The sequence below is a fragment of the Vipera ursinii genome, assembly GCF_947247035.1.
Source record: "Vipera ursinii genome assembly, chromosome: 15".
Classification (NCBI taxonomy): Eukaryota; Metazoa; Chordata; class Lepidosauria; order Squamata; family Viperidae; genus Vipera; species Vipera ursinii.
The window spans coordinates 5,816,363-5,844,130 of record NC_139528.1 but is presented as its reverse complement, the minus strand read 5'-3'; the positions used below and the strand labels follow the sequence as shown (position 1 = coordinate 5,844,130).

The window sequence follows — 27,768 nt, the reverse complement described above, 5'->3', positions numbered from 1 at the left end:
TTTGGATTCTGAGGGGTTCGTAGGCTGGTTGTAGGTCATTGTGTCCGTTGATGGAGTTGCCTTGTGGAGTGCCCGCCCGGCTTTGATGAAGTCAAATCCATGGCGGGTGGTAGCGAGGACAATTAACCAGTGGAACAGCTTGCCTCCAGACATTGTAGAGGTTTTTAAGAAGAGACTGGACAGCCACTTGTCTGAAATGGGCATAGGGTCTCCTGCTTGAGCAGGGGGCTGGACTAGAAGACCTCCAAGGTCCCTCCCAGCTCTATTCTGATTGATTGTGATGACGTTAAGAGTTTCTCCAATTGAGCCACCAGGGGGCACCAGGTGACCAGTTTCATCCTTCTTGGGAATCCTCAAACATCCATAGCCAGATGTTATATTCTATGGCAGAGGTCCCCAATTATGGCAACTTTAAGACTTGTGGACTTCAACTCCCAGAATTCCTCAGCCAGCCAAGTTTTGTTTTTTCTTTTTAAAGTAGGCTTTAAATCAGGGGTCTTCAAACTCGGCCCTTTTATGACTCATGGACTTCAAATTCCAGAATTCCTCAGCCAGTATGCCTGGCTGAGGAATTCTGGGAGTTGAAGTCCATGAGTCATAAAAAGGCCGAGTTTGAAGACCCCTGCTTTAAATGGACAAAATCTAATTTCTATTTTTTTTTACTTTTAGCTCAAGCACAAGGCTGACTGTATGACTATATTTCCACCAGCAGTGTAGTCAGAATTCTTGTGCGGTATTTTTTTTTCCTCCCAGATTGACAGCAGCCTCTGCCTTACAATTTTCCCCTATTATTTTTCTTTCTTTCTTTCTTTTCCCCTGCTCACATCGCATCAAATCGAAATTCCTCCAGAACGGGGGAAAAGTCGAAGCATCAGCTTGGTTCCCTTTTTAGCCTGAGTTCATTTATTTTTAATTAATCTTTTAATTAGCACTTAAATGCTCTTTACAGCTATATTCATAAATATTTTAGCCTAGTTTATATCGGGTATGTGTTTCATGAAAATATTAACAAAATGCCACATACGTAGAGTATGCTTTTCTCTTTTTTTTTTGGATCAATTACAGGTAGAAAAATTTGAGCAATGCATTTAAGGACATCAATGGGAAAAGCGATGGGATTCTTTTCGGGTCTTAGTTCCTCATCTCCTCCCTGCAGTTTAGCACCGAGGCCTCTCTGAGCTCACCCTTATTTCCAAAGGACAATTAGAGAAGCATTTTCACCCTAATTGAAATGCCAATTTAAAAAGCAACAGGAACACAGGCTGATGGGGAAAACGGATCGTTCACAGGGAAGTAAAAGCCATTTTTAGCATATCCCTGAAGACTTTTTGTTTTTGGTCAATTGTGGCTACATCCCCTTTCCCTGAACGAAAATAAAATCTCTGTTGAAATACAGGTAGTCCTCGACTTACAGCAGTTCGTCTAGTGACCCTTCAAAGTCACAACGGCAGTGAAAAAAAGGGACTTACGAAATTAATTAATGCTTTTTTTAAAAAAAAAAGAAAGAAAGAAAACTTGCAAGGGGAAAAAAATGTTCTACCAGTCAGGAGTGTTTTAAAAGCTTTATTTATTTATTTTTAAACGTTCCTTTTGCTTCTATCTTCCGGTTTGCAACCCCTTTCCTCATTTCACAATGGCCGGAAGGATTGTGTCGTTGTTGTTGTTGTTTTTTTGCTGAGCTGAACAGCCAACTCTCCTTCCCCTGGTGGGTCTTTTGCAGATACACCCCCCCCCCAAAAAAAAGCTGCAAAAGCAGCTTTTTCTCACACTAAGAAGGGAAGGAAGCACAGGCAAAATACTGTGTGAAGGAAAGGGTGATGGTGAATTAAAAAAAAATACATACCGAGGGGGGGGCTAGGAAGGTGAGGGGTCCTTCCCACACATCCCCCTCGGTGGCAGGTTGGGGGGGGCTTGGCAGAGATGGAGATCCACATTTTAGCCGAGCCCCCCCCCCCAGGGCAGTAAGACAGAGGATGGTGGGTGCTCATTCCCGAGGATCGTCGGGGGCAGGGATCTTTTGGCGGGTGGGCTCGACCCCCCAGATCTCGCGGGCGTACTGGGCGATGGTGCGGTCGCTCGAGAACTTTCCGGAAGTCCCAATGTTCCGGATCACCTTCTTTGTCCACTCCTTGGAGTTCTGCGGAAGGCCAGCAACAAGGAAATTGAGAGACGGAAGGGAAACCCTATCTCCTCTTTTTTTTAAAAATAGATTTTTATTTGAAATTTTACAAAATGCATAAAAAATAGCCCAAGCTAAGAGAGAGAAAGGAAAGGAGAAGGAAGGAAGGAAGGAAGGAAGGAAGGAAGGAAGGAAGGAAGGAAGGAAGGAAGGAAGGAAGGAAGGAAGGAAAGAAAATTGAAAGAGAAAGAAAAAGAAAAAACGGAGGGAAGGAAGGAAGATGAGAGAACAAAGGAGAGGAAGAGAGAAAGAAGAAAGAAAAAGGACAGAACAAAGGGAAGAGAAGAAGAAGAAAGAAGAAAGGAAAAGAAGGAGAAAAAGAAAGGAAAGAAAAAGAAAGAAAGAAAGCTTCCATTTTTCATTCTAACAAATATAAGTACCTTCCCAACTTATGAGTGTGATGGGCAGGCTTCATCAAACCATAAGTCACATCACAAACAAAATCAAAACTATAAAAACCAGGGGGGGGAAATTCACCAGCGGGAGGGATGTAATCCAATTGATTAAAAAATACAGCCCTTTGTCTAATGCACTTACAGATTTGCACTTGCGGTCTCTTGAGAAACGGCTCTCACAGTTTTAAAGAAAATATTACTGTGAAAAATAGATCTACAGACCCTTCACATCCTGGACATAAGTTGTTTCAACTTCTACCCTCCAAACGAGGCTACAGGGCACACCAGAACAATTAGACACAAAGACAGTTCCCCCCCCCCCTCCACGCCATCACTCTGCTAAACAACTACATACCCACAACACATCAAACACCAGCTGCCTGCAATTAGTGCAGGTTCGAGTCCCGCCAGGCTCAAGGTTGACTCAGCCTTCCATCCTTCCCAGGTAGGTAAAATGAGGACCCAGATTGTTGGGGGCAATTAAGCTGACTTTGTAATAATGCCGCTTGGGGTGTGTGTGAAAGCCCTAACAAGCAGGCATAGACATAGAATGAAGGCTACTGCTAAGCTTGTAAGCCGCCCTGAGTCTTCGGAGAAGGGCGGGATAGAAATGTAATAAAAAAACCAAAACTATTTGGTAAGGCTGATTACTATTATTCTTCCCATCTTTCCTATTACCTATCTCCTTATCTACTGATGACTATAACTTTGTTGCTTGTATCTTATTTATTTATTTATTTATTTATTTATTTATTTATTTATTTATTTATTTATGGGACTTATATGCCGCCCTATCTCCCGAAGGACTCAGGGCGGCTAACAACAGTAACATATAATAAATACATAAGTTAAGATAAAAATTAAAATTAAAGGCCTCTGTACAATAAATTAAAATTAAAATTAAAATAAATTAAAAATTAGAGTTAAAAATTAAAAACACAATTAAAATGCCTGTCAGTCCAGGTCAGCCAGGTGGAAAAGGAGTGTTTTGAGGCCGCGGCGAAAGGACCGGAGATCTTGGGCCATCCGAAGCTCAGGGGGGAGCTGGTTCCACAGGGCTGGCGCTCCCACAGAGAAGGCCCTTCCCCTGGGGGTCGCAAGCCGACATTGTCTAGCCGACGGCACCCTGAGGAGGCCTTCTCTGTGTGAGCGAACTGGGCGATGGGAATTCGTTCCCGGCAGCAGATGGTCCTGCAAGTATCCCGGTCCTAAGCCATGTAGGGCTTTTAAGGTAAGTACCAGCACCTTAAATCTCACCCGGAGGGCAACCGGTAACCAATGCAGCTCACACAGGAGGAGTGTAATATGGGAGTATCGGGGTGCTCCCATCACTACCCGTGCAGCCGCATTACGACTTGTACTGTTTTATTTTGTTTCCTAGTAGGACTTAATGCTGATTGCTTCTTTAGTATCCTACGACTATCCCTAAGTGTTGTATCTTATGATTTACGATGAATGTATTTTTACGGTGACCACGATCAGGATTTACACCTTTTATATACACCGAGAGCTTATGCACAGAAGGCAAATTCCCTTTTGTGTGTCCAATCACACTTGGCCAGTAAAGAATTCCATTCTACGATGGATGAAAGACCGAAAAAAACGGAGGGAGATGCTGGGAAGAAGATTTTTATTCTTACATTTTAGCATCCGTACCCCCAATCCTTCTCTTCATTGGACTAGTCAATCCAGATCCCAGATCCCACAACCGTTCTTCCTATGTTTTAGCCTTCCTATGTTTTAGCCTCCATCTTTGTTGCTCTTCTCTGCACTCTTTCCAGACTCCCAACGTCGTCTTTATATCATGGTGACCAGAACTGGATGCTAAATTTAATTTAATGAACTGGATTAACTAAATGCAAAATTTAACAACATTACGCTTCTCTTTACCAGCCTTAGCTAGATAGTAGCGAATACGACTTAGGGGGTCCTTCTGACTCAAACGTCCCCTGATTCCAAGGAGGCTGGCTGGTGGCACTAATCCTGGAGCACACTCACCTTGTAAAGGGCGCTGACCTTTTCTTGACATTTAATGTAAGCTTCGTAGTCGGCAAAAACTTTAAACCTGCAGCAAGAAAAAAAGGTGGTTACTGGGAAGCCCACTTTGCTCATTAAGATGCTGGGGGGCAGGGGTGAGGTCTTTTAAGGTCATCCAGTCCAACCCCATGATCTGGAATAAAGCATCCCTGACCGATGGCTGTCCAGCCTGTAGCTCAGTGCTTCTTAAGCTTAGCAACTTTTAAGACGAGTGGACTTCAACGCCGGCTGGGGAATTCTGGGAGCTGAAGTCCACACGTCTTAAAAGTTGCTAAGGTTGTGAGGCACCGAGCTAGCTGTCCATTTTGTTGCTGTTGTTTCTTAACTTTTGGCGTGAACCTGCGCTTGGAAAAATTTCAGCCCTCTGTTTTGTCTCCTGCATGGGTGAAAATGGAAGACTGCCTTTGATTCCCAGCAAAATTTAAGAAATTCCCAGGATTTAAAAAGTTAGGATTCTTAAAACTTTGCTTTAAGCTGCCCCCTGCTGGACACCCAGCTCAATGACAGAAGAGAAAGCCTGAGTGACACCCAAAAACAGATCCTGATGAGATTTTGGGGGGGGGGGGAGACTTCAACTCCCAGGATGCCTCAGCCAGTAGTTGTGGACTTCAACTTCCACAATGCAAAATGGCTGGGGGATTCTGGGAATTAAAGTCTACCCATCTCAAAGCTGCCAAGTTGGGAAACGCTAAATATATGGCCCCATTTATTCAGTGAATTAAAGGCCTGACTATACTTGCTATTTATGAGCAAATTGCCTATAGATGTAGACTTTGTATGGATAAGCATAACAAAATATGGGATGCATGTATATATACAGTGGGTTAAAAAAAGCATTTCTATGTAATGTATGTGTGTGTGTTCTAATACACTTACATCACTATCATGCAAACGTAAATGTATATTTAACAAATATTTACAAAATATAAATATAAAAATATATATTTTGTAAATAACTCTTCACTCACAAAATATAAAAACATTCATATTTATTACATGCATATATATGTAATAAATCAATGTTGAGTATAATACATATATTCATAATACATGCATTAGATAATTCTATATAGAATGGCAACCATTTATTGTTGTAAGAGGTATACTATGTTTTAACTTTTTTTGTTGTATTTTGTTTTCATTTTTTAAGCACTTGTGGTTTTTAATAATGCATGTATCATTGTGCTTTGTTCCTCTGGGGTTTTTTTTTCCTGTTACTAATAGAGTAACAGAACAGAATAACAGACAGAGTTGGAAGGGACCTTGGAGGTCTTCTAGTCCAGCCCTGGCTGTCCAATATTTCTTCTTATTTGGAAAGCAATAACAAATGTATTTTTTTAAAAAAAAAAAAAACCTTGAGAAACACAGCCTTAAAGGAAAAGGAACATGCATGGGTTCGCTCTCACCGGTCATGGTACATGAGCATGTTAACAATATCCTTAAAGAGATCCGGCTGCTTGGGTGAGAAGAAGCCATTGCTGAGCTGATCGATGGCTTGCTTCAGTTCGGGAATGCGATCATAATAATCCTTGGCGCAGTAGCTGTGAGGAAAAAGAGGGTTTATTTAGCCCAAAATGATCGTCCTGCACCCTTGGCCCTTCTTAGCTTCCCTACTGGAAGGAAGAAAAAAAAAACTTTTAAAAGATAAAAACAAAACAGGTCTATTTTACCAGCTCTTTTGGAGAAAAACTATCCAATCTAACTATTGCCCCAGGGCTTCTCAACGTGTGGGAAGGCAGCTCCCATCATCCCTCTCACAGGCACGGCTGCTGGGAACGATGGGAGCTGCGATCGGTCGCTTTTTGCTGGGGAAACCTGGATTCGGCTGTATTTTTTTCACAACGGCCTCTGAGGTTTATTAGGACAAAGTGGGGGGGGCTGCGTGTTCTTGGAACTGATTCCCCTTCGGAGGGCAGCCGGGCGTGAATGGTAACTAAATGGCATTCAGCCTTTCCTAGTATGCTGGGCATGTTTTAAGGCAGGGGTTTCCAGCCGTGGCAACTGTAAGACTTCAACTCCCAGAATTCCCCAGCCAGCCAAATGTGTCCTGGGATCATGTGACCACCACCCCCTCTTTTGCGACCTTCTGACAAGCAAAGTCAAGGGGGAAAGGCAAATTCACCTAACAGTCGTGTGACCAACAGCTGCAGCGATTCACTTAACAACTGTGGCAAGAAAGGTCGTAAAATGGGAGCCAAATTCGCTTAGCAGCCGCCTCACTTAGCAACAGAAATGTTGGGCTCAATTGCGGTTGGAAGTCGAGGACGGCCATGTATCAGTGATTGCATGACCTCTGCAGATGCTATCTGCTAAAGAAATAAATGAAAATATCCTGGTGCCCATTTTAGCCTCACTAAGCCAGTTAGGACTCATGGAATCCTAGGGCTGGAAGGAACCCCTAGAGGTCTTCTAGACCAGGGGTAGGCAACCTTGGCTCTTTTATGACTTGTGGACTTCAGTACCCAGAATTCCTGAACCAGCCATGCTGACTCAGGAATGATGGGAGTTGAAATCCGCAAGTCATAAAAGAGCCAAGGTTGCCTACCCCTGTATCTAGTACCAATCCCCTGCTCAGCCTGTGCCTGCCTGGAACAAAGATCCCATCCTCCCCTGCCACCTACCCTTTCTTGTCCAACTCCTCCACATCCTCCACACGCATGCCAAAAATGAACAGGTTGTCGTCGCCGGCTTCCTCTGCCATCTCCACGTTGGCGCCGTCCATGGTGCCAATAGTAAGAGCCCCGTTCAGCATAAATTTCATGTTCCCGGTTCCCGAAGCTTCGGTACCGGCTGTTGAGATCTGCTCAGAGAGATCAGCTGCGGGGATCACTGCATGAGGAAATCAGAAGAGCTGGGGTCAATCAGTTCAAGGATCAATCAGCTGGAACATCATTCTAGAGAGTGTCCTAAAGGTGATTTTCCAAAGGCAAATGGGCTTGCTTGTTTTTTCCCCGTTGGAGACGTTTCCCTTCTCATCCAAGAAGCTTCTTCGGTTTTGACTGAATGGTGGAGGGTGGAAGTATCTGTATTCCTTGCAATCATCTGATCTTTAGTACTCTTTCTAAGAGGCCACTTGGAGGTTTATCTGTGCCCTCAGGGACACCTGAATAGTGCAGATGGGTGTGGAACCTCCTTGGAACTGCTAAAAGGACCATGTTGTAAACACACTGAACACACTGAAATTCCTTTGAGGAGTTCCAAGGAGGTTCCACACCCATTTGCACTATTCAGGTGACCCTGGGAGCACAGATAAACCTCCCAGCGGCCTCAACGACTCTCAGAAAGAGTACTAACGAACAGATGACTGCAAAGAATATAAATCTTTCCATCCTTCCACCATTCCGTCAGAAATGAAGAAGCTTCTTGGATAAGAAGCGAAACGTCTTCAAGGAAAAACAAGGAAGTCCGCATGCCTTTTGAAAAAGCACCTTTGGGACAACCCAGAGGACTGAGAATCTCCAGAGAGAGTGGTTGACCTCTTTGGGCATCCCTCATCCTTGGCAGGATTCAGAGGCACAGGTGCCACCTCTGAAAGCGGGCACCATTTAACCAAGCTGGCCGAACTCAGAAATCTTATCCTAAGGTTACAGCTGGATTCTAAGACGGCGCAATTCTTCACCACGCACGCTGGCAACGGATGCCACACCTGCCCGCAGCTCGTGAAAGTAGCCCTATCAAATTCCAGCCATGACTAAAACTGTTGCACAGTTCTAGCAACCAAGGAAGCTGCTTTCATGAGCCGCTCTCCATGGCTGCGTGCTAAAGCTATAGGACTGCACAGCTTACAGCTCGGCACGTGAATGGGAGGACAGGACACCACCAGGAAATGCCAAGAACTAAAAGTTGTCAAGTGAAATCCCCAAGACTCCAACTTGACTTGCATCAGACCTTCATGTACTTTTCAAGAATTAATCTCATTGCGTTGCAAATCTCATGGTTTCCATTTCGAAGCCCCACCTAAAATTAAAGACGTTTACAACACCCTGTATGTGAAGCTCAAGGTGGTGGTGGGAAGATCTGGCTTCAAAACAAGCCAGGACACCTTGAATTTTCTTCTGCCTATCTGTCAAACCATTCCCCAGTGCAAGGGAAGGAAACAAGAGTCTGGAGGGAGAGAGGTACACATCGCTCGTCTAATCTTGTGGCAGTGAGTTCCAAGGTTTAACACCATACTGGGTAAAGAAGCCTTCCTTGACAATTCACGCCAGGAGATCCCAGCCAAAGACGGGACCGGAAAGCAAGACATACCCTTTTCAGCCATGGAGACTCGGTAGTTTTCCAAGAAGATCACCTTGAGTCGGTCACCGATGGTGGGATCGTGGTTCACGATGTCTCCGATGGAGGTAACAAGCTTGATGATCATTTTGGCCACGTGGTAGCCGGGAGCCGCCTGTGGCGATAAGAGGGGGCTTTAACCTCCCTTTGGGGACACCCCCCCCTCCGGATGGCTCTTTCCGCCGTGATCTGAAAACCTGGTTATTTGAACAGGCCGGCCTGGACTAAGGGTTTGGGGTTTATTTTTAACTATTTATTTGTTAGGGCTAATTAATTTAATTTTACTTTTAACTTTTGTAGGTTGTATTTTAATTGCCCTGTACACTGCCCTGAGTCCTTCGGGAGAAGGGCGGTATAGAAATTCAATAAATAAATAAAATAATTTTATATATATATATATATATATATATATATATATATATATATATATATATATATATATATATATATACACACACATACATACATATACATATATATATACACATATATATAAGGTAAAGGTAAAGGTTCCCCCGCACATACGTGCTAGTCGTTTCCGACTCTAGGGGCCGGTGCTCATCTCCGTTTCAAAGCCGAAGAGCCAGCGCTTGTCCGAGGACGTCTCCGTGGTCATGTGGCCGGCATGACTATATGCCAAAGGCGCACGGAACGCTGTTACCTTCCCACCGGAGTGGTCCCTATTTTTCTACTTGCATTTTTACATGCTTTCGAACTGCTAGGTTGGCAGAAGCTGGGACGAGTAACAGGCGCTCACTCTGTTACGTGGCACTCGGGATTCGACCCGCCAAACTGCCGACCTTCAGATCGACAAGCTCAGCGTCCTAACCCACTGAGCCACCACGTCCCTACACATATATATATACATATATATATATAAATGTATATATACATATATATATATAAATGTATATATAAATGTATATATACATATATATATACATATATATATATATATATATATATATATATATATATATATATACACATATATGGAGCGGATGGTCCGGGCATCCTGTTCAAAACTTTGTTCTGCTTCTGGAGCAGAGAATGTTGGCTTAATTTAGTGTTCGGCAACCTCAGCAAGTGTAAGATGTGTGGACTTCAACGCCCAGAAATCTTAGCCATGGCCATGCTGGCTGGGGCATTCTGGGAACTGAAGCCCAGGCATCTTAAAGGGGATCCAAAGGTTGAGAAACGCTGGTTCGAGGCTGGAATTCTTATACAGTTAGTCCTCAAGTTAAAACCATTCGTTTAGTGGCTGTTCGCAGTTACAACAGTACTGAAGAACTTTTTTCACACTATGCTGGCTATGCTGGCTCAGGAATTCTGGGAGTTGAAGTCCACGAGTCATAAAAGAGCCGAGGTTGCCGACCCCTGACGTAGCCTCACAATAAAGTCGAATTAGCTCAACTGGTCACGTGTTCTGTTTGGTAGAGCTGACAGATGTATCCCCTGTATCCCCGGATCACACCCCTGCCTCCAATATCCCAACTCCCATCTTCCCCAACTTTGGCTTTCCATTCTCACCTTGCCTCCAATCATGACGGTCCGGGGCACAAAGTGCTTGTTAGGTTCTCTCTTGATTCCTGGGGGGTGGGAGAGAAGAAGAGTCCACAGTCAGATGAGAGACAGAGGTGGGTCCACAAAGCGACGCCCTGCGAAGTTGAGCCCCCTCAATTCTCCCCTCTGGTTCCTTCACCAGCACCTTCCTGGATGCTCAGCCTTCCCGGATTTAATAATAATAATAATAATAATAATAATAATAATAATAATAATAATAATAATAATAATATAAAAGTTGGAAGGGACCTTGGAGATCATCTAGTCCAACCCCCTGCTGAGGCAGGAAACCCTATACCATTTCGGACAAATGGTTGTCCAGTCTATTCTTTAAAATGTCCAGTGTTGGAGCATTCACAGCTTCTGGAGGCAGGTTGTTCCACTGGTTAATTGTTCTAACTGTCAGGAAGTTTCTCCTTAGTTCTAGGTTGCTTCTCTCCTTGACTAGTTTCCATCCGTCGCTTCTTGTCCTGCCTTCGGGTGGTTTGGAGAAGCGCTTGACTGCCTCTTCTTTGGGGCAGCCCCTGAGAACACTGCTATCCCGTCCCCCCCCTCGTCCTTCTCTTCATTAAACAAGACCTACCCAATTCCAGCAGCCGTTCCTTGTATGTTTTAGCCTCCAGTCTCTCCTTGCAAATCCTTTCAAAGGCAGGATTCGCACAACCAACCCGGCCAGAAGTCCTGCATTCACCCACATCCAGGTTTCATGCCACACACCTCCTTTAAAGTAAACAATGCCTGGGGGGGTTCTTTGAAGAGTTTCATCTGTCGGAAGCATTTATTTTTTTTTTATTTTTTATTTTAATTCCATTTATATCCCGCCCTTCTCCGAAGACTTATAAATGGAATATAAAATAAAAATGGATATAAATGGAATTAAAATAAAAAATAAAAAATAAAATTGCAAGATTGAAAGGAGCTGAGCTTAAAATGCGCACTTGGTTATTTGGGGATGGATGGAAGGAATTAAGGAAGGAAGGAAGGAGATGGGAATGAGGAAGGAAGGAAAAAAGGAAGGAAGGAGATGGAAATGAAGGAAGGAGATGGGAATGAGGAAGGAAGGAAGGAAGGAGAGAAAAAGCAAGGGAAGGAGACAAAGATAAGAAAGGAAGGCAAAAAAGTATCTGAATTTCATCTGGAGAATGCCACACTCAACCACTGTCCAAACAAAGATGGGGGGCTCATTCTCCCCACATCTGGCTGCCCCATCGCCGCAGCCGGAGGCCGGCACTCACTGTTGTAAAGGGTGATGACGTGCAGGCAGTTGAGCAGCTGCCTCTTGTACTCGTGGATCCGTTTCACTTGCACGTCGAAGAGGGAGCTGGGGTTGATCTTCACCTTGTATTCCTTCTCCAGGTAGACGGAAAACTTCAACTTGTTCTCCTAAAAGCGGGGAGGGGGGGGCAGAGGGGGAGAGACAAGACAAGGAAGGGGATTGAGCGGAGGCCAGACGAAAACGCCAAGCAGCAAACACACACACACACCCCAAAAGCTCCTGAAGGAGGGGCTGAACTATTTTCCAGGTCCAGAGATAACATTTGGAAGCTACTCAGGCAAGACACCTCCCAGATTCACTGGAGTATTTGGGGGGGGGGCACAGCACAATTAGACTTGCAAGATTCAGATGTTCAGAGTTTTAGCGTTGCCGTGCAATTCTCTGCTCTGGTTGGGGCTGATGCCTTTTTTTATAGATTTATCCCATGCTGGAGCCCACTGCCTGAACAGAATTGAAATTCCTGCTTCTTTGCAAAGAAGGAGAAACCAGGATGGGTTGGAGGAAAACAGCCCCCAATAGTACACAGGTAGTCCTCGACTTGCAACCGCTCGTTTAGTGACCTTTTGAAGTTACCACGGCACTGGGAAAAGTGACCTACGACCGTTTTTTCACACGTGTGACCGTTGCAGCATCCCCAACGGTCAGGTGATCAAAATGCAGACGCTCGGCAGCCGACTCATATCTATGATGGTCGCAGCGTCTGGTGGGGGGGTGTCACGCGATCCCCTTTTGCGACCTTCGGACAAGCACAGTCAACAGGGGAAGCCAGATTCACTTAACAACCGCGTGACTGACTTAACAGCTGCAGTGATTCCCTTAACGACTGCAGCAAGAAAGGTCGTAAAGTCACTTAACAAATTTCTCACAGCAATATAAAGGTTGGCCTCCATTGTGGCGGCAAGTCGAGGGTTACCTGGATTTGGGGCCAGCGTGGCCAAAAGCCCCCCTCCTCCTCCTCTTCACCTGTTTGATTTTGGCCACATCTCGGATGAAACCTTCATCGTCCACAAAATTCAGAAGCTTCTTCAGCTGATCCAGATCAGAAATATAATCTTCCCCAATGCGCTGGAGAGGAAATGTAAACCATGACCAATAGGCCTTAACTGAAAATGCAACTAACTCGGCTTAGCATCTTAAACAGAGTTTGTAAATCTAATTGAATTTGTTTTGATTTCAGCCAAATCATTCAACGAGTCATTCATTTTGATTTCAACCACATCAAATTAATCTAATTTAATTTATTGTTGTTAACTGCCTGCCGTTTAGAGAAAAGTAAAAAAAAAGTAGGATGGGAAATTAATGATCAAAACAGATATTTGGAGAAAGTACACACAAAATCTTTTGCAGGTAAATTACTATGCTGACTAAGATATTCATGTCTCACTCGTTTCTCGATCCCAGGACGCTCTGGGTAATTTTGGGCTAATCACTTTCTCTCCGTCCAGCTTCCTGGACTTCACCATCTTCAAGAAAAAGTAGGCTATAAATAAACAGATCAATAGTAGGGAAAACTGCCAATGGCAAAAAGGAAATGGGTTTTTCCATGGATTTTTTTTTCTTCAAAAGGAAACCTATTAAAAACCAGAGCAGCAAATGGCTATTAAGACAGGTCGTAAACAAATTTCTATCGATCAATCGGTCCATCTTTACCCTCCAGCTAAAAACCTCCGGCCTCAAAACCTCCATAAACTCGACAACAAAGAATATTTTGGGAATGAGCTAAGAATGGATTGCCACAGAGACGGTGTTTCATTGTAGGCTCACCTCAGCTATGACCTCAGCCAGCCCAGGGTTGCATAAAACCAGCCACCGACGGGGTGTGATCCCGTTGGTTTTGTTCTGGAACTTGTGCGGCTCAAATTCGTAGAAATCTTTAAACCTGGGGAAGAGAGTGGCAATAATTAGAGCGTTCGATGCAGGGCGGAGAGAACTGTTTCCTTCTGGCAACGGGACAAGCAAAGATGGAAAAAGTAGAAAAAACAACATTTTCTTTCCGAAGAAGGCAAAGAATTATCCATTAGTGGGGCTGCATTTGGATTCATTGAGTGTCTTCGTGCAATTCAACTTTTCCCTAACTTGACTTAATTTTAGTCTCATCTGCAGCCCAGGATCCTCACCCGACTCTTAAAGTCTTAAGCAGAATCTTCATCTTAACTATAGTGTTAGCTGGGATCCTCATTTTAGTCTTAACTCAAATCTTAAATTAGAAACTTTTTCTTCAGTTATAGAGTCAGCCAAGATCCTGATCTTAGTCTTAACTCAAATCTTAATTAGAATTTTTGACTTCAATTACAGTTAGCCAAGATCTTGATCTTACTCTTAACTAAAATCTTAATTAGAATTTTTGTCTTCAATTATAGTTAGCCAAGATCTTGAGCTTAGTCCTAACTAAAATCTTAATTAGAATTTTTGTCTTCAATTATAGAGTTAGCCAAGATCCTGATCTTACTTAACTAAAATCTTAATTAGAATTTTTGTCTTCAATTATAGAGTTAGCCAAGAACCTGATCTTACTTAACTAAAATCTTAATTAGAATTTTTGTCCTCAATAATAGTTAGCCAAGATCCTGAGCTTAGTCCTAACTAAAATCGTAGAATTTTTGTCTTCAGCTATAGAGTTAGCCACCTTCATTATAGTCTTAACCAGAAGCCTCCCCTGCGTGACTAACTTAACAACTGCAGTGATTCACTTGAACAACTGTGTTGGGAAAGGTCGTAAAATGGGACCAAACTCAACAAACGTTTGGCTTAACCATGGGAAGTTTGGGCTTCCTGGATTCCAGTCCCTGCTCGGGTTCAAGAGAAGGGCTAGCAGCCGAACCCTTTTGCACTCCCTTTTGCAGTTCTATTTTTGTGGGCTGCACAAGCCCTCTTTTGCACAAGGGAGTCTGTGGTTCCCGGTTTTTACAAGGCTCCGATCTGCTCTCCTCTTCTTTGTCTCTGTGTGAGAAAACCACACACACACACCCCACGCTCTGAGACCCCAGACACCTACACGGTGGCCTTCAGGATATCGGAGTGGATACGGGCGACTCCATTGACAGCGTGGGAACCCACGATGCAGAGGTGCGCCATGTTGATCCGTTTGACGCTTCCTTCTTCCACCAGGGACATGCGGCGCATCCGGTCGAGGTCTCCCGGGAAAGTGGTGTAGACTTTCTGCAGAAGACAGGGAACGCCCACCCCCACCCCCCAAAGATGCCATTAAGGGACTGACTGGATTCACACACAGCCCCAGTGAGGCTTTGCCCGGCGGTGGCGGCGGAGTTAAGAGTGATGTGGGAATGCTACCGTCATCCCTGGAAACAGCTGGAGAACACCAGATCTCTCCGAGGGACCCAAATAGCAACGGAGATGCAGAAGAAGGAACAGAACAGAGAACCAGCTGGAATGGAGTAGCTGGGAAATGGCTGGCTGGCTGGGCCCTTAAAACATAGAACAATAAAGTTGGAAGGGACCTTGGAGGTCTTCTAGTCCAACCCTCTGTTCAAGCAGGAGACCCTATAACATTTCGGACAAATTTATTTTATTTTATTTTATTTTAATTCCATTTATATCCCGCCCTTCTCCGAAGACTCAGGGCGGCTTACAAGCTTAGCAGTATGTTGCTATCCAATGTTGCTATCCAATCTCTTCTTAGAAATCTCCAGTGATGAAGCACCAACAACTTCTTGAGGCAAGCTGTTGGTTGATTGCTCTCACCATTAGACATTTCTCCTTAATTTTAGGTGGCTTCTCTCCTTGGTTAGTTTCCACCCGTTGCTTCTTGCCCTGCCTTCAGGGGCTTTGGAGAATAGCTTGACTCCCTCTTCTTTGGGGCAGCCTCTGAGATATTTTAAGACTGCTATCCTCTCCCCCCTCATCCTCCTCTTCATTTAAACTAGACCTACCCAATTTTTAGCCTCCAGCCCCCTAATCATCTTTGTTGCTCTTCTCTGCACTCTTTGTTACATCGTGGCCACCAAAACTGGATGCAGCGTTCCAAGTGCGGCCTTACCAAGGCCTTGTAAAGCGGAACTAACGCTTCACGTGATCTTGATGCTCTCCCTGTCCAGGAGCAGTCTACATTGATCTATCTTACTGCCCAAGCCATGAGTTGTTTTCGGAGGGGTTGCACTCACGTCGAGGAAACGCTGGTTGATTTCGTAGATGATCTCCAAGTGGCGCGGCAGGAGGGTCTCTAAGAGGTGGACAGGCCAGCGCTCCAGTGCCTCTGGCAGCACGGTGTGGTTGGTGTAGGCACAAGTGCGCACCGTGACATCCCAGGCCTGCAATGCGAGGAGAGAGGAAAGTTTGCTTCAGAGGCTAATCGCTTGCACAATACAGGTGCAAACTTTCAACCAATCTTCCTAGGCACGAAAGGCAGCTGGGTGATTTGGGGCCAATCGCCAGGAGACGGTGAGTTCTAGTCCCGCCTTAGGCACGAAAGGCAGCTGGGAGATTTGGGTCAATCGCCAGGAGACGGTGAGTTCTAGTCCCGCCTTAGGCAGGAAAGACGACTGAGTGACTTTGGGCCAGTCTCTCTCAGCCCAACCCACCTCACCAGGTTGTTGTTGTGGGGAAAATAGGAGGAGGAAGATGTGCTGGATACTTTTTATTTATTTTTATTTTAATTCCATTTATATCCCGCCCTTCTCCAAAGACTCAGGGCGGCTTACAATCTAAAGCACAAACCAATGTGCTTAGCAATAGCCTTCATTCTATGTATATGCCTGCTTATTAGGGCTCCCCCCCAAGCGGCATTATTACAAAGTCAGCTTAATTGCCCCCAACAATCTGGGTCCTCATTTTACCTACCTGGGAAGGATGGAAGGCTGAGTCAACCTTGAGCCTGGTGGGACTCAAACCTGCACTAATTGCAGGCAGCTGGTGTTACTTAAGGAGGCATCAGCCCACTGCTCCACCAAGGCTCTTGGATACGTTCAATGCCTTGAGTTATTTGTAAAAATCATCAAGGCAGGATGCAAAAATTTTTAAAAAAGAAATTGAGCAAAAAACCCCCCAAAAACACAACTCAAATGTGGCAATTGTGGTGCGGTAGGAAAGAGACAATTTGTTTTGTTTCTTTTTTTTTTTTTGCACAATTTGCTTGGCTATTTCTCAGTCATTTCTTATGCTCATTTCATTAAACTACTTTAATTCTTCCTCAGCTCGGCTTGTAATTCCTACGCCAAAGAGCCATACAGTCTTTGTGTGTGTGTGTGTGTGTGTGTGTGTGTGTGTGGTGGGTTTTTTTGCACAATTAAGGACTCTTACCTTATCCCAATCCAGCTTCTCAATATCCATCAAAACCCTCATCAGCTCTGGGATGGCCAGCGAAGGGTGTGTGTCATTCAGCTGAATGGCGACCTGCAGGTGTCCAAACACAACCAAACAGAGGGAATGGATGGACTAGAAGACCTCCAAGGTCCCTTTACGACTTGGTTATTCTGTATTCTACTCTGAGCTCAGCTTGCACCAACCGGCATTCTCGTTGCGTGTCTCTTTGGACCCATTTTGCAGCTGAGAAGACGGAACCCCAAATCCTCCAACAGATCTAACATAATTCCTCCAGCTTCCACCAGCTTCTTCTCCGCCACCCTCTCTCTTAACAAAGCAACTCAAAGCAGCCCCAACCCCCCCTTGCACCCTCTAGGTCCAAGCCCCACGGCTGGCCAGAGACCAAAGATGGACATATAACCAAGGAAGCAAGGACATTATCCTTCTGGCTCACAGAGAAGGGAGGAGAGGAAAAACAGGAGTCCAAACAGCTCAAAAGGGGGCTGAATCAAGAGCACGCACACACCCCCAAGCTGGGCTGGGGTCTCTGCTGGTCCCCTGAGAAACTGACCCCCGAGGCTCGTCCGGTGAGCCTTCCCCCCGCCAGACCTTCTGGGACACCGTTTGGCCAATGCTGCCACTCAGCCAAGGGGCTCGTGCGGGTACCTTGTCTGGGAAGGCATCGAAGGAGGTGCGGACGGGATCCCGACTGCCGAACTTGGAGGATTTGAAGCGGCGGATGATATCTTGAAGCGTGGCGGCCACCGCGAAATACTCTTGCTTGAGACGCAGCTCTTTGCCTTCGAAGAACTGCAGAGAGAGGAAGAGAAGTCTAGTCCCGGGCAAAGAAGGACTGGGGGAGATATGATAGCCGTCTTCCGGTATTGGAGGGGCTGCCATGAGGAAGAGGGGGTTCAACTTATCCTCCAAAGCGCCAGAGGGCAGGGCAAGAAACCATGGTTGGAAACTGATCAAGGAGAGAAGCAACCTGGAATTAAGGAGAAACTTCCTGACAGTGAGGACATTTAACCAATGGAACAGCTTGCCACCAGAAGTTGTGGTTGCTTCATCATGGGAGGCTTTGAAGAAGAGCTTGGACAGCCACCTGTCTGAAATGGTATAGGGTCTCCTGCTTGAGCAGGGGGTTGGACTAGAGGACCTCCAAGGTCCCTTCCAAGACTATTATTCTATGTTCTGTGGAACATAGGGAAGAGAAGGACTAGGGGGGACATGATAGCAGTCTTCCAATATTTGGAGGGGCCACATGAAGAGGTGGGTCGACCTGTTCTCCAAAGCCCATGAAGGCAGGAGAAGAAACAACGGAGGGAAACGAATCCAGGAGAGAAGCAACCTGGAACTAAGGAGAAACTTCCTGACAGTGAAGACAATTAACCCGTGGAACAGCTTGCCACCAGAAGTTGTGGTTGCTTCATCACTGGAGGCTTTTCACAAGAGACTGGACAGGCACTTGTCTGGAATGGTATAGGGTTGGACTAGAAGACCTCCAAGGTCCCTTTGAACTCTGTTATTCAGCTAGGGGACTGGAGGGTAAAACCATATCATGAATGGTTAAGGGAACTAGGGGTGTTTACCCTAAGGAAGGGAAGGACTGGGGTGACACGACAGCTATCTTCCAATATTTGAGCGGTTGTCACAGAGAAGAAGAGACTGAGGACCTGATTTTACGATCGTTTTACCACAGTCACTAAGTAAAGCGCATGGCCGTTAAGCGAATAACACATTTGTTAAGCAAATCTGGCCTCCTTGATTGGGAAGGTGGCAAACTGGTCCCATGACCACAAGAGACTTCAACTTTCACAAATGCAGGTGGGTTGCTAAGTGCCTGAATTATGATCCCACGTGGTCGTAACTCCGAGGACGGATTGCAAGTCCCTTTTTCTGAAGCTATGCCAACTTCAGGTGCTAGACTTCCGGAGAAAAAAGGAGGAACCTGCCCCACTTTACATTGGGGAGGACTGTGTGGAGAGAGTTTCCTCCTTTACATTTCTGGGAGTCTACCTCTGTGAAGATCTGACCTGGAAAGTTAACACAACCCAGGTGGCTAGAAAGGCCCAACAGAGGCTCCACTTTCTCAGGGTCTTGCGGAAGAACAGGGTAGAACAACGGCTAATGACCCTCTTTTACCGGTCTACTATAGAGAGCGTCCTCTCGTATGGTATTGTGGTTTGGTATGCTGGTCTGACAGCCGCGGATAGGAAAGTATTACAGAGGGTAGTGAGCACAGCACAAGTCATGGTGGGCTGTCCCCTGACACCACTGGATGACCTCGCCAGGCCCTGCTGCCTTGGAAGAGTGAGGAAGATTCTCAGGGATGACTCACACCCTGGACGGTATCTCTTTACTCTCCTACCATCCGGTAGGAGATATAGGAATATAGCCAGCCGTACCAACAGGCTGAAAAATAGCTTTTATCCGTGGGCTGTTAGGCTTTTAAATGGGACTTTACATTTTAATTTTATCTTAATTTCTGTACTTATTATATGTTATTGTTGTTAGCCGCCCTGAGTCCTTTGGGAGATAGGGCAGGATATAAGTCCCATTAATTAATTAATTAATTAATAATCTTATGCAGAATTGACTTGGGAGGCCGGTGTGTGGTGTAGGTGGTTCACATGGTGTGGTGGGATGGAGGGTTTGTTGTCACTGTGTGTTGGGGGGTGGGAGCACAAAGGGAGGCTCAGCTAATCTCAGTGTACACATAGTTGTACTTTGACAATAAAGGTTCATTTCATTTTCATTTCAAACTGCCATTAAAGAAACAAATGTTCTCTTTCCTTGTCCAGCCTCCTACAACGGATGTCCTCCTTTGTCTTGGATTTTATATCCCATCATTCCCAACCTCTTGGCTTAGGACCACGGGAGTTAGAATTTAGCAAATACTGGCTGGGGAATTCTGGGGGCTGAAGTCCACGTGTCTTGCTGACATTGAAAAAACATGGGGGGGGGGGGAAAGCCCAGAAAAAGGTACTTACGTTATCATTGGGATACAGAACACGGGAGATATTTTCTGCCAAATTCCGGTCCAGCACCGCCTGAATGTAGCCACCCACATTGACTGAAGAAGGGAAGATATTTTTTAAAAAAAAATGGGGAGAAAAAGATAAGTTAATATAATTTAATTAACCAGAGGATACTTCAAAATTAAAATCAAAAGATCATAAGGGCTAGAAACAGGGCCTTCTTGGTGCTGGTGCCTCATCTGAAGAAAATCTGGTTAGGCATCGTCTTTCTGAATTTATCCTGTCTATTTAAATCAGGCTTTCTTAACCTTGGCAACTTTAAGATGAATGGACTTCAACTCCCAGAATTCCCCAGCGAGTAAAGAATTCTGGGAGTTGAAGTCCACACGTTTTAAACTTGCCACGGTTGGGAAACCTTGATTTAAAACACTTCGGTTCTCTTAGGTCTTTGTAGAATAAAACCTGGAAGAAGGATCCACCCCCATACAGGCAGTCCTCAATTTACAACAGTTCATATAGTGACCAGTCAAAGTTACAACGGCACTGGAAAAAGGGACTTATCACCCTTTTTCTTGTTTACGACCATTTCAGCAACTTCGTGGTCACGTGATCAAACTTCGGACCCTTGGCAACTGACTCATATTTATGACAGCTGCGGTATCCTAAGGTCACGGGATCAACTTATAAGCTAAATCAACGGGAAAGCCAGATTCACTTAACAGCCGTGTTACTAACTTAACAACTGCAGGGATTCACTTAAGAGCTGTGGCAAGAAAGGTCACAAACTGGGGCAAAATTCACTTAACAACCCGGCCCCCCTCCCCAGGGTTCCCAGGATTTGTGGGTCACCCAAGATCAGTTCGAATCTCAGGCGGGTGCTACTTACAATCCTTCAGGTTGAACTCGTTGGGGGCCCTGGCAGACCACAACCGCATGGTGTTGACTGTGTTGTTGCGATACCCAGGCACGGGTGTGTCGTAGGGCAAGGCGAGCACCACCTGCGTGGAAACAGGGAGGGGGAGGGGAATAAGTAACCACGATCAGTCCCTAGGAGGGATTCTGCTCCGTGAGCTATTGCAGACAGAATCTAAAATCCTAAGTCCCAGTCCCCTCTTGAATAGACTACTGCAACGTGCTCTACCTGGGGCTGCCCTTGAAAAGTATCCAGAAGCTTCAACTGGCACAAACTGGGATAGCACACGTTACCTCTTGGATCTGTGAGCTGCACTGGTTGCTGGTTTGCTTCCAAGTCAAATCAAGGTGCTGGTTTTGACCTTTCAGGCCCTACCAACTCTCCCTGATCACACCTACCCAGAGGGTCATCAGATCTGGCCGGAGAGGCGTGTGTGGAGGGCCTCATCCTACGGGACCAGGAGAAGAGCCTTCCCTACCGTGGCACCTGCCCGCTGGAGTTTTATTGCGAGGTGAGGTTGGCCTCAACCCTTCTAGAAAGCGCTCAAAACCTGGTTTTTGCATCCACCCCAAAGATCCCTTGGTTGGCTGCAGCACGTATAACATCCCGGTTTTCACCCTCTCGTGATTTCGTATCTAATCATGTTTAGTTAAGTAGTTGGTGGTTTAATATTATGTCTATCAATATTAATAAGATAGATAGATAGATAGATAGATGGATAGTTATAGAGATAGAACAATAAATGATAGATATAAATAGAATGAGAGAGTGAGATAAATGGATGATATAAATAGAATGATAGAACAGAATGATAAAACACTAGATATATATATGACAGATATAGATAGGTAGATAGATAAATAGAACAACAGATAGATATAGATAAATAGAATGAGAGATAGAATAATAAATGGAATGATAGATGAGATATAGAGCAATAGAATAGACAGATTGATGATTGAAGAGAGAGAGAAATAGAGATGGCAGATACATGACAGATATGATAGATAAATTAGGTAGATAGATAGATAATAGGTAGAACAGAGATAGATAAATAGAATGAGAGGTAGAAAAATAAATGGAATGATAGATATAGGGACACAGCAACCGTCGTAAATATGAGTCAGTTGCCAAGCGTCTGAATTTTAATCACATGACCAGGGAGGTGCTGCAACAGTCATTAAGCATGAAAAACAGGCATCAGTAACTTTTCTCAGTGCCATTTTAACTTTGGACAGGTCACTAAAGGAGCCTGCTGTAAGTCGAGGACTTCCTGTCCCGTGGGAACTCAGAACAGGAGCGACGGGAGGTTAAGCGAAAGGTCTTGTGTGAATGCAGCCAGAATGCTGGATAAGAGAAACGATGGGTTGTATCCCTGGGAAGCTGTGGCTTTCGGGGAAGAAACGCCAGGGGGTGCGCGGAGAATCGCCTGTGCCTTGACCAAACGCCGCTTACCTGCGTGTCGACCCACTTCGCTTCTCCCTCCCCGTGTTCCACGTGTCCGTAGAAGTGGACGGGGATCATGTACTCCGGACGGGCCTTCTCCCAGGGATTCCCGTAACGCAGCCAGTCATCGGCTTCCTCCACCTGCCAGCCTCCCAAGACCTTCTGGTTGAAGATGCCGAACTCGTAGCGGATGCCGTAGCCGTAAGCAGCCAAGCCGAGAGTCGCCATGGAGTCCAGGAAGCAAGCTGGGGAAACCCACAAGAGGACCAGTGACCAGAATTGAAAGAAGACCAAGACCCAAGCTGAAGTACATTTTAAACTTTGACAACTTTAAGACGGGTGGACTTCAACTCCCGGCTGGGGAATTCTGGGAGTTGAAGTCCGCCGGCTAGATCTCCTTGGCCTAAAGCAGGAGTCTTCAAACTTGGCCTTTTTATGACTTGTGGACTTCAACTCCCAGCATTCCCCAGCCAGCCTTGCTGAACTTGAAGTCCCCAAGTCACAAAAGGGCCAAGTTTGAAGACCCCTGGCTTAAAGCATGGCTGGCTGGGGAATTCTGGGATTCGAAGCCCACACGTTTTAACGTTGCCAAGGTCGGACACCCCTGCTTTAAAGTGAGTTTGAAGTAAGACACTCGACATCTAAAACCATGGTTTGTTCAATAGCACAGAAGATAGAAACAAGCCACGTTAAGAGTTTCGCTGGTTGTGCGAACCAGGCCCAGTCTGTCTCGTGAAATGAAGGAGTTGTAGCAATCGCTGGCTAAGTGATCCTTTGGGGTGGCACATTGGAGACACAAGGGTCCCCCCTCCCCAAATCTGTATGAGCCAACCACTGGCTCTTGTAAGCTCCTCTGAATTGGCCTTAAAATACGGAGCTGGATTAAACTTGGAAAGGAGACCAACAAGAAATCTTCGAAGGCAGACAAGGTTAATCTCTTCCATATTAATGGCAAGCAAACACCATGGAGGGTCTGTGACACCATTTCAGGAGCTGCACTCAACTCAAATGAGATGGCATTTTATTTTTAAGAACTCTCTCTTGTTAGTTCTCGTCAGGATGGGTTTGTGCAACACACCCAGGCTGAATTTGCACAATAGTCTAGTGTACAAAAACAACTTGACAAAGCTCAGGATTTTGAATACATTATAGATCAATCTCCCTAACTGGGCTAAGTGGGATGTGGGAAACAGCCACTCTAGATGGTCACCTCTATGCAATTGAGGGGTGGATTAGATGACCTTTGGCGGTCCCAATCTATGGTAAGGTTTTTTTCAAGATGGGAAGGATTTTAAAATTAGGAGAGACTGGGAACGTCTTTTTCCAACAAACCAATTGTTTTTATTTATTTGCATCCTGCCGTTATTTTTTTTTTACAAATAACTCAATTTTATTCCAAGGCAGAAGTTTTCAGCAACTCACTGCTTGATCAGCTAATGAAAACGTCGCCCCTGAATAAAATTGTCTAGTTGTAAACAGGGCTGCCAAAGTTCTTTGCTGCCAAAGGCAAAATCATGCAAGATCTTTGCAGGAACTTTGGCCCGGCAAGTGAGAGCGCTCTTGTGTCGCGATCTGCCCGTCGCTGATGCCAACCTGCCAGCCGCCCGAGTCCTCCGTTGCCCAAGCCGGCGTCCTCTTCAATCTCCTGCAGCTCCTCCATATCCAAGCCCAGCTGCAGAGGGAGGATAATTTCAGTGTTGGGACCCAAAAACATTTTTTTATTTGGTGGTGGTTTCGATACTTGGTTTGTGTTCCTCCTTGATTATTTTTACAAATAACTCAAAATGGCCAACATAAATAATAATCCTTCCTCCTATTTTCCCCACCAGAATAACCTTGCGAGGTGGCCAGGGCTGAGAGTGATTGCTTCAAAGTTATCCAGCTGGCTTTCGTACGTAAAGTGGAACTAGAATTCACCGTCTCCTGGTGATTGGCCCAGAGTCACCCAGCTGGCTTTCATGCTGAAGGTCGGACTAGAACTCACCATCTCCTGGTGATTGGCCCAAAGTCACCCAATTGGCTTTCCTGTCTACTTCAGGACTAGAATTCACCGTCTCCTGGTGATTGGCCTAAAGTCACCCAGCTGGCTTTCATGCTTAAGGTCGGACTAGAACTCACCCTCTCCCGCTTGCTATCCTGGTGCTTTAACCACTAGACCAAATCTTCATACCATTCCCCTTCATGCAAAACACGGGGGGGGGGGGGGAACTGTGCAAACTTTTTCGCCCTCCTCTGTGATCACTTCTTTCCCCAAAGCTGCCCCCTCCCCAGTTTCCTCCCCCCACCTCCAATCAGTTCAAGAGAAGCTCCCAAACCTGGTAAATGGCTTCATCGCAGGCATTTTGCAAGCCCAGGTTCACCATGGTGTTTTGCAGTGTCCGTCCCATGTAAAACTCCAAGGAAAGATAATAAATGCGCTGGAAGAAAGGGGGGGGAAAGGGGAGGGGGGTGTCAGAAAAAACCCTGGGATACGGCAGTTGTAAATGCACGCTGCCTGCCAACTGCCCAAGTTTTGACTGTAGGGACGCTGCAACGGCCATAAGGGCAAGGACCGGCATTAAATGAATGGTCATAAGTCAAGGACAGTACCTGTATTATGTGCATGCAGCTTTTGTGGGTTAGGGGGATTACAAGAGGATGCAATGGTGCGTTCCTACATTAAACGGTGCCCAAATCAGAAGCCATATTTGGCTTCAGCACAGTCGGACAATTCTCACAACCTATTAAGAAAACCACACAGGGGCTTTTTTTTCAAAAAGGCAACTGGACTTGGATGTTTTTGCTTTGAAAACGTTTCACTTCTCATCCAAGAAGCTTCTTCAATTCTGACTGACTGGTGGGGAATGGGAGGATAAAATCCTCCACCAGTTAGAACTGGGGAAGCTTCTTGGAAGAGAAGTGAAACGTTTTCAAAGGAAGTCCAGTTGCCTTTTGGAAAAAAAGCACCTTTGGGACAAGCGTGACCTGGATGATTGAGACTCTCCACAGACATACTAAGAAAACAGCTGTACTTTCCAAACACATGTGAACATACACGATCCCATTTATGTCTGGACTAATGTGACTCAGCCGATTGGAACTGAGTTTGATTCCTCAATCCTTTTATCTGAAGCTGATCTTGGCACGCTAAGTGGGCCATTTTTGAAGGGCTGTGTTTTCCAGCGCTGTTGTCACCACCAAGTGGCAAACTCTGAGGAGAGAAGTTGTCCAGAGCTGAAAACATGGCGTCATCTGGCTTAAAATTTTAGCAGAAGTCCACCCAGCCCGCCCTCAAGCTTTCAAGGTCTCCCAAATGCCTCATTTCACCAGGCGGTCACCGATGGACGCTACATTTGCCATCAAGCCGGTTAAGTAAACCACACCTCTCTTTGCACGCAACGCGTGGACTCATACTATCGTGGTTTATATCAAGGGGGAAATGCATTGACCTGGATGAGAAAACCCTGAATTTTGCAAAAGCCTAAAAAAAAACTTGGAGAAGAAAAAAAACACTCAACTGGAGCGAAAGTCCCAGAAAGCACAAAGGAGAACAGAGCTATCTTCCTCAATAATTTAGCAGGATAGAAAATCCTAAGAGATTTCTGCAACTGCAAGATTTTATTACATTCTCACTCATTGTGATGATGGCTTATTAGAGGCCTCTCCAAACGTGGCAATTTTAAGACGTGTGGATTTCAGCTGCCAGAATTCCCCAGCCCTCCCGTTGGTTTTTATTTCACCGGCTGCAGGAATGGATTCCTTTAACGACCACATGGTTCACTTAACAACCATAGTGGTTTGCTTAACGCCTGTGGGAAAAGGTAAAATTGTATGCCACTCACTTAATGACCGCCTCGCAGTGTTTAAACTCAGTCGTGCAAAAGTTCGGTGGTTGCATCTGCAGAACCTGAGTTTATGGGGTGTGAACGCAACCCATCTGTGTTTAAGGACTGAATGCATCGTGCGATACACACTCGACCCTAGGAATTGGGCAAATACAGCCATGATACCCACCCCCAGAAAGAGTTATGTCTGCTGCAAGACACACACCCCACCCAAGCTGTGCCAGGGGACCCCCCCCCCTCAGCCTGCAGCTCTTTTCCTGACCTTTTCCCGGCCAGCTGAGCTAACTCAGCCCTCCGCAAGTTTGCAAGTGGTGTCCAGTATCTCTTGCAAGGCTCCTGCTGACACAAGCATTGCTGGATTCAAATAGCAAAAGTTCACGCCAAATGTCAGGCCAGCTAAATTTAAAGAGTCAAGGCGCTGTTGCATGTGTGTGTGTGTGTGTGTGTGTGAGGGGAGAGGACCTCCCTCGCAGGGCCAGTGACCCTCTTGCAGCGGGGGGGGGGGGACCTTTTTGGGGTGGCAGGATGGGGAGAGAAAAGCAGGAAGCTTTGGGAAGTGGCTTTCTGCTTTGCATGCGAGGTGGCCGCGCTTTGCACGAAGTGGTTCCGCTTTGCACACGAGTGTGCAAAGGATTCTTTGCTGGCGGGAAGGGAGGGGGATGAGACATGGATGGCTCTTCCCCCTCCGTCAGGCCCTCATCCCAAAGTGGGGCTGTGATTTCCCATCATCCTGCGCGATGCTATAGAGCTATTAATAGGCACCTCTGCAGCTTTGATCTCTCCCCCCACACATACACACCGCCTCCCCCCCCCACAGCCCCTTGGAGTCCTGCCTGCCCATAACTGGCCGGGGAGGGGAGGGGGGAGAAATCAGATGCAGACAACAGCAGCCTTGCTGTTCTCCTCTGGATGATGCCAAGGACTACAGAGCCCATCACCTTAGCCGGACGCCTAGGGATGCTAGGAGCTGGGGGTTCCAGCCGCGGGCTGCAGAAGGGCTGTTTTAGGAAGCCAGCAAGGAGCGTCCTAGGACGTCCTAGAAGGGGATGATGGTCATGGGAACGCGGGACCCCGGGCGGGCAAGCAGGCATGCAAGCAGGACTCGTCTTCTCGCGCCCCTTTCCCGAGCCGGCTGGGCACCACAGGCGCTGTAGTCCGAGCCCCCGAGCGAGGGAGGGAGCGAGCGATCCACGCGGGGCAAAGCCGGCGCGCACAAGCGCCCCGCGAGGTAGGGCAGGAGGGCCGGCGGAGGAGGAGGAGGAGGAGGAAGGGAGGCCCACCTTGGGGTCCTTCTCGTAGTAGTGCTGCTGGGTGCGGATCCATCGTCCGACCAGGTGGTCGCGGACGGTGTGGGCGAGGGCGTAGTAGTAGTCGCGCGGCGTGGAGACGTTGCGATCCTTGACCAGCGTGAAGTGGAGGTGCCGGTTGAAGCTCTTCTTCAGGTCGGTCACGTTCTCCACGCCGGCCAAGCCGCGCACGCTGATCTGCTTCCTCTTCTCGTAGTCCGACAGGGGCAGCGACATCGCGGCGGTCCGGAGGGCGGCGGGGACGGACGGGACGGACGGACGGAGGAGCAACTGGCTTCGCCTGGGCGCCGGCAAATGCGCCCCAATCCCCCCC

The 27,768-nt window shown here is 46.3% G+C and overlaps 1 protein-coding gene across 1 annotated transcript; it reads right to left on the bottom strand.

The window, feature by feature from the left end:
• Nucleotides 1–1,550: 1,550 nt before the first annotated feature.
• On the bottom strand, nt 1,551–27,768 carry PYGM (glycogen phosphorylase, muscle associated). Its single transcript, XM_083374188.1, has 19 exons — nt 27,429–27,768; nt 24,640–24,741; nt 23,918–23,996; nt 22,334–22,569; nt 20,852–20,963; nt 19,978–20,060; nt 17,651–17,794; nt 16,982–17,074; nt 15,847–15,993; nt 14,721–14,884; nt 13,490–13,604; nt 12,689–12,790; nt 11,685–11,832; nt 10,417–10,475; nt 8,860–9,001; nt 7,233–7,440; nt 6,018–6,152; nt 4,573–4,639; nt 1,551–2,137 (listed from the first exon to the last, which is right to left on the bottom strand). The coding sequence occupies exons 1-19, from the start codon at nt 27,669–27,671 to the stop codon at nt 1,985–1,987; spliced, it is 2,532 nt and encodes an 843-aa protein (XP_083230314.1). The 5' UTR covers nt 27,672–27,768; the 3' UTR covers nt 1,551–1,984.